The sequence below is a fragment of the Meleagris gallopavo genome, chromosome 15 (assembly GCF_000146605.3).
Source record: "Meleagris gallopavo isolate NT-WF06-2002-E0010 breed Aviagen turkey brand Nicholas breeding stock chromosome 15, Turkey_5.1, whole genome shotgun sequence".
Classification (NCBI taxonomy): Eukaryota; Metazoa; Chordata; class Aves; order Galliformes; family Phasianidae; genus Meleagris; species Meleagris gallopavo.
The window spans coordinates 15,113,282-15,119,608 of record NC_015025.2 but is presented as its reverse complement, the minus strand read 5'-3'; the positions used below and the strand labels follow the sequence as shown (position 1 = coordinate 15,119,608).

General features: G+C 55.6%; 1 protein-coding gene across 1 annotated transcript; it reads left to right on the top strand.

Annotated features, from left to right (window-relative positions):
- Positions 1 to 63: 63 nt before the first annotated feature.
- On the top strand, positions 64 to 6,305 carry LOC100539161 (serine/threonine-protein phosphatase 2A 55 kDa regulatory subunit B beta isoform). The gene is made up of 5 exons (XM_010719217.3): positions 64 to 437; positions 1,312 to 1,476; positions 4,959 to 5,128; positions 5,226 to 5,317; positions 5,961 to 6,305. Exons 1-5 carry the CDS (start codon positions 278 to 280, stop codon positions 6,238 to 6,240), a joined length of 867 nt encoding a protein of 288 aa, XP_010717519.1. The 5' UTR covers positions 64 to 277; the 3' UTR covers positions 6,241 to 6,305.
- The last annotated feature ends 22 nt before the right edge of the window (positions 6,306 to 6,327 follow it).

The following is a 6,327-nucleotide window of genomic DNA, read 5'->3' as shown; positions in this document are numbered from 1 at the left end:
GGCAAATCCAGAAAATCTGAAAGAAAAACCGGAGCTGATCCAGCACTTAATACAGCACTTCTGTTAGCAACAGGGCAGGAATTTCACATTCCGAAGTGAACAATAGGAGAGGTTTTGCTGTTGTTTGGCCGAAGTAGGAACTGTTGCTGCAGAAAGCTCCGGACTCGCGCTGTTGTCTCCCAAAGCAGACGATGCTGCGGTGCTGCCCCACGCGGCTCCAGCATCCCGTGCCCAGTGCTGACGTGCCGATCCCCTGCAGGTGCCGGTGCTGCGGCCCATGGACCTGATGGTGGAGGCCACTCCCCGCAGGGTGTTCGCCAACGCGCACACGTACCACATCAACTCCATATCCGTCAACAGCGACTACGAGACCTACATGTCGGCCGACGACCTGCGGATAAACCTCTGGAACTTTGAGATCACAAATCAGAGCTTCAGTATCCTTTGGTGGTGTCCCTGGGCCCCTCTGCTGCCAGGAGCTGTATTACAGAGGGCTGGGCTCACAGGGAAGCATTCGGTCCTTTCTGACCCAGAAAAGGGAGAACCAAGGGAAAGGTTTGACCCGTCGTGATTTTCTTTGCCGGCGTTACTAAGTGGTCCTGCTCACTACGGGTTCATTACTGCCAGTTACCCCAGATCCTGCCAGGAGGTCGGAGCAGGAGAGGTGGAGGTGCGGGGGCAGAGCGCAGCGAAGCGCTGCCGCGGGGCTCGGTGCTGTGCAGCACCCACAACACCCTCGGTCACAGCTTTGGCTGTCCTCATCCCCAGAGCAGTCACTGCTGCCTGTGCTCGTCTGCGTGGGCTGAGCCACGGCAGCGTGCTGGCAGTGCTGGGCGCTGAGCCCCCCCCGCACTGTGGGACCCCGCTGCCACCACTTTGAGTTCTGCCTGCAGGGCTGAGCCGGGGCGGAGGGATGGGGGTGATGTAGAAGACAGATGCCCTGGGGGAGACGAGGAGGGGAAATCTTAATAGCGCAGCAGGGAGACAGGCTGCCAGTCACAGGCGCACAAATGAGATCGTGCCTGTCACCCTCCTAACTGCTGCATCAGAAATAATCACGGCGGGGCACTAATCACCACTGGTATTTATATCGTGTTCTCTCCTGAGAAGCCCCCGGGGCACGTGGCAGGGTTAGGCAGCTGGAGTTCAGCAGCCACAGGCGTGTGGTTGGTGGGACCCACGACTGAACGATGCTGCAATGTCTGCTTGTTTTGGAGAACGAGGGGAGGATTTAGGCAAAAGTTGAGGGGTTTGGTGGCCCGAGGCACCAATTCCACGCGGGGAGCGGCGGGCTCCTTCACTCACCCCCAGATATCGTGGACATCAAGCCGGCCAACATGGAGGAGCTGACGGAAGTGATCACCGCCGCCGAGTTCCACCCCCACCACTGCAACACCTTCGTGTACAGCAGCAGCAAAGGCACCATCCGGCTGTGCGACATGCGCACCTCCGCCCTCTGCGACCGCCACGCCAAGTGTGAGTGCTGGGGAGCCGGGCGTGCTGCCTGCTGTGTCCGCAGCAGAGGAGGTGCAGAGGGAAGCTTGCGTGGACGTCTGGAGATCTGAAAGTACCAGCCACCCCAGGGAGGTTGTGGAGTCTCCTCTGGAGATGGTCAAGGCCTGCCTGGACGCCTACCTGGCCTGGGGCCCCTGCTTTGGCAGGGGGTTGGACTCAATGGTCTCCTGAGGTCCCTTCCAAGCCCTACAATTCTGTGAATTTGTGAATCCCAAACCCTGAGCAGAACACGTCTCTCTGTTCTTGCACTTCATGACTGTCTCACAGTCCTGCAGTGACAGCTCCAAGCTGAGACTCGGAGTGCGATGACAGAGCCAAGGCAATCCCTTTCCCTGATGCTTTGGAGGCAGCAGTCCCTACACAGCGACTGCCTTGGTTTGGTGCTGCCACATCCTTCAGCCCACAGTGAGATCCGACCAGCAGTGAATAAGAGTTTGGTTTGATCTCGCAGTTGAAATTGTCTTACTGATTTCCCTCTGCACCTCCGAAGCAGCAGCCTGAGTCGATTGCGGCGCAGCAGATATGTAAGTTGAAATTGAGACAGTTCATCAGAGTTCAAAATGAAAAGCGACATTGGCTTTGGAGGCAAGTTCTCCGGCAGGGGTATTTAATACCTGCCAGTAGTATTAAATGGGGAGGTTGGTGGCCCTCAGGCAGGGGGGTTGGAGATTCATGATCCTTGAGGTCCCTTCTAACATGGGCCATTCTGTGATAGCACTGCACATCCCTGTTGTGTTCATTTAGACAGACACACTTTGCAGCTTAGGGGCAGATTTACTGAAGTGCTCTTCTGATTAAATTTTGCCATCCTGTTTTACCTGAGGCTGCTGGCAGTGGCTCTGTTACCTCCAGCCCTGCAGCTGGAAGGGAGAATGGCCCCTTCCAGTGTCAGCACCGGGATGTGGGAGGTCTGCCATGGTATTCAGAAGGTCTGGCAAGGAGACAACTCCACGGGCACAGAAAAATCTCAGGAGTTGTCAAAAGCACCATAGGAAACCAAGGGAAGCGTGGGGCTGCTGGGGCAGGTGGTAACAGCAGCCGAAGTCATCCCATTCTGAAAAGCCTGAAAAGGAAGAAAAGCCCCATTGGGTGTGGTGCATAGGATGGGCTCTGCGTTGGGGGTTGTAGCAGAAGTGCTGAGTCAGAGCTTGAAGCAGTGATGGAGCAATGGAGCACCTGGTGGGAAGGCAGGGCCAACCAGGGGAGCTCAGCTGTATGCAATGTGCCTGATGGAAGGGCTGGAGCCGGGATCCACCCCTTCCCAGCCTTCATTTAAGGGCTGGCAGTGGAGGTGAGGGGATCTCACTGGGGATCCCTGCATACCTGAGGCCTTCCGAAGGTAAGCAGCTTTTTCCCTTAGTTTCTGTGCTTACAGGTGTTCCATTTGAGCAAATCCTCACTTGCTGCAGCTCAGGACTTTGCCACTCCACTGTTATTGCTGTGCTTTCTGTTGCGTTACAGCCTTACGGGAGTCAGCCCTGGGTACAGGCACACCTTGCTGCACAACTGCTGTCATCTTCCTGTTGGCAGCATATTCTCTTGTTGTTGTGGTTTGTTTGTTTGTTTTTCCCACCAAAGCCTTTTATACAAGAAAAAGGGCATGTAAATAGAGTGCAGGGATCTGCTCTCGCTTTAGGAACTCCCTGCTCCAGGCACATGAAGCTCATCCTGCCTGGGGCTGAAGATCTGTGGTGCAGAGCTCTCATTGCCTGCTGTCACTGGGGCGGCACACAGCCGGTAGAGCTGAGATGTGGCAGTGCCTCCAGAAACAAATCACCTCCTTCCTCGGCCCCGAGCAGCAGCTAACGAGTCCTGCTGCATGCAGCAATAAGCCTGGCAAGACCTCGAGCTAAAAATTAACAAGCTGATTGTGCAGAATCTCCGGAGGATGACAAACCTCGTCTGCCACCCTGGGCTCATTTAGCTAATGAGGAAACAAACCTCTTTGCCTCTGCAGCACTCCCCAGTCTCCATTTTAAGTGAGAAATCTGTTGTGGCCCGCAGCACGAAGGGAGTCCGCCTGGAGAGGTGGCTGTGGGCTCTGCAGCCCTGTGGGATCGTCGCTGCAGTGGGGGCTCTGGGTGCTGTGCCACGGGCTTTGTGGTGCTTTGGATTTCCTGGTGTGTGTGGCTAATTGTCCCGATTAGAGTTTAAATGAAGGAGAGAGAGAAAAGACGAGGCTTGAATCGGTGTTACAGAAATGGAGGGGCGGTTGCATTCACCGAGGAATGGAGCCGTGTGCTCTGAGCTGCCAGCAGAGCCCTCTGGCTGCAGGCACAGCCATGCAGGAGTCGGACAGCAGCGCTGCGCGGGAGCTGCTCTGGCCGCAGGCACTCGGGGCGCACTGCAGCCTGGCACTGCTCAGCCCATCAGGACCTGTCCCCAGCCCTTCTCCTCCTGCTCGTGTTCTTGGTGCTGCCATCGCCTCTTAGGTTCACTCTCTGAGGCATCCTGTGTTTCAATCTGCAGTTTGATGCTTTCTACTTCTACGGTATCGGTGATGTTTCCTCTCGTTCGCTCACTGTCAGTGTAACATCCCCAGCCCTAAGAAAGGGCTCTATTTCTACGTCAGGCCTTCTCTCTGCTGTGTTGGAGAATAGCTGTGATGAGCACAGGGCTGGGCCAGGGGTGGTGGAAGCGAGTGGTCGAACCCAGCCCTGGCTCTTGGAACAGCTCCCTCCTGCCTTTGTTTTCTGGGTGCTGGGGGCGTGGGTGCCAGGCAGTGCTCATAAGCTTTGTGGCCGTGTCAGTGTTGGGCAATGGATTTCTTTCCAGTACAGCGTGAAGAGGAGGAGCCTCTCCTTGTTCCCCAGCAATATTCTGTAGTGCTGAGCTGGTGAGGGGTCTGGAGGGGTGGAAGGAAAAGGTCTGACAGATGCACTCCAAATGCAGCCTGTTCATTGGCGCAGACCTTTTCTTTAAAGCTATGCCTGCCCAGCTGACGTTACTTTGAAATTGAATTTATAAATGCATTTAATTTGGATCTTCATCAGCGCTCTTCAGGCTGTACAGGCTGTGATTTATTCAAAGACATCGGATTAAATCTGTAGGTTGCTGTAGCTATAAAATATTTACATTGACTTTCAGTTATACTACGCATTGATTTCTACATGGAAAGGTACACGAGGCTCTAAATCCTTTGGCCTTCTCTTGTGCTGCTGATAGATTGGTCTCTGCTGACCCTTCCTGGTTATGGCACTCATTTAAAAATAAAGGCACTTCGGTTGCGTGGCGTCCATAACATTCCGGCGCTTGCTTTGTGCCGTGCCCAGCAGTGGGAGTGCTCACAGTGGGCTCAGCGCTGGAGGCTCAGGGTGCTCGTGGCCTCCCGTGTGCCCGCTGCGTCCCCTGCTGCACTGCACCCCTGGGACCCCTCCATGCTGGGCAGGGCAGCGCATCCCGCAGGGTCACCGATGCCAGGCCTGTCCCTTCCTCTCTTGCAGTTTTTGAGGAGCCTGAGGACCCCAGTAACCGCTCCTTCTTTTCTGAGATCATCTCCTCCATCTCCGACGTCAAATTCAGCCACAGCGGGAGGTACATCATGACCCGGGACTACCTCACTGTCAAGGTGTGGGACTTGAACATGGAGAACCGGCCCATCGAGACCTACCAGGTGGGCTGGTGGCAGGGCAGGGTGGGATGGGAGGATGGGAGCGGCGGCGGGCCTGGCATGGATGTCCCCTGCCTCATTCCATCCGCCCCGCCCCCAGGTCCATGACTACCTGCGGAGCAAGCTGTGCTCGCTGTATGAGAACGACTGCATCTTCGACAAGTTCGAGTGCGTGTGGAACGGCTCTGACAGGTAAGGGGGGGCTGCGGGGCTGGGCTGGGCGCAGCTGGGCTCTGGGCCGGGTGCGCGGGGCTGCGAGCGGCTGCCTGGCTCCTGGGGCAGCGGCTCCTCGATTACCTCAGCCTGGCTGCGGCTGCAGGGGCGGCGGGGCCATCGGCCTCACAGCAGCACCGCACATCAGTGCAGAGAGAGACAGCTGGGCCTGAATTCCGAATCTGATCTAAATCATGTTACAGCTCCGTGTATTCCATTTAAGTCGGGGGGAGTTTGTCTTGAAAAAGGTGTGAAAATCACTCGGTTTGGGTCAGCCAAATCTTTGCCATAAAGAGTGATATCCATGTAAGAAATTCTTGTCTGCATGAGCTCTTCCTCAGCTGAGAAGAAAGACGCAGGGTTGGAGCAGCTCTGCAGAGACAGGCTCCAGGGAGACCTCATTGCAGCCTTCCAGTGTTTAAAAGGGGATTATAAAAAGAAGGGCCATCAACAAGGGTCGACAGGGATAGGACTTCCAACCCAAACCGTTCCATGAGATGTCTGAGCACACGCCTGGCTGCCTGGCTCTGCGTGGGTGCCGGGCTGAGCGGGGCTGGGCAGGGAAGGAGGTGGAAATGGGGCTGTGGCCGTGCTCACTGACTCGCCCTTCCTGCCCTCGCAGTGTCATCATGACCGGCTCCTACAACAACTTCTTCCGCATGTTTGACCGCAACACCAAGCGGGACGTGACGCTGGAGGCCTCGCGGGAGAACAGCAAACCACGCGCCGTCCTCAAACCCCGCAAGGTCTGCGTGGGAGGCAAGAGGAGGAAAGATGAGATCAGCGTGGACAGTCTGGACTTCAGCAAAAAGATCCTGCATACGGCTTGGCACCCTTCAGAGAATATCATTGCTGTGGCAGCGACAAATAACCTGTATATATTCCAGGACAAGGTTAATTAGGAGGACAAGTTATTCTTTAGGAGTCTCTCATGTACTGAATACTAGTAAACACAAGATTCCAAATGTTTCTTTTCTTTTTTTTTTTTT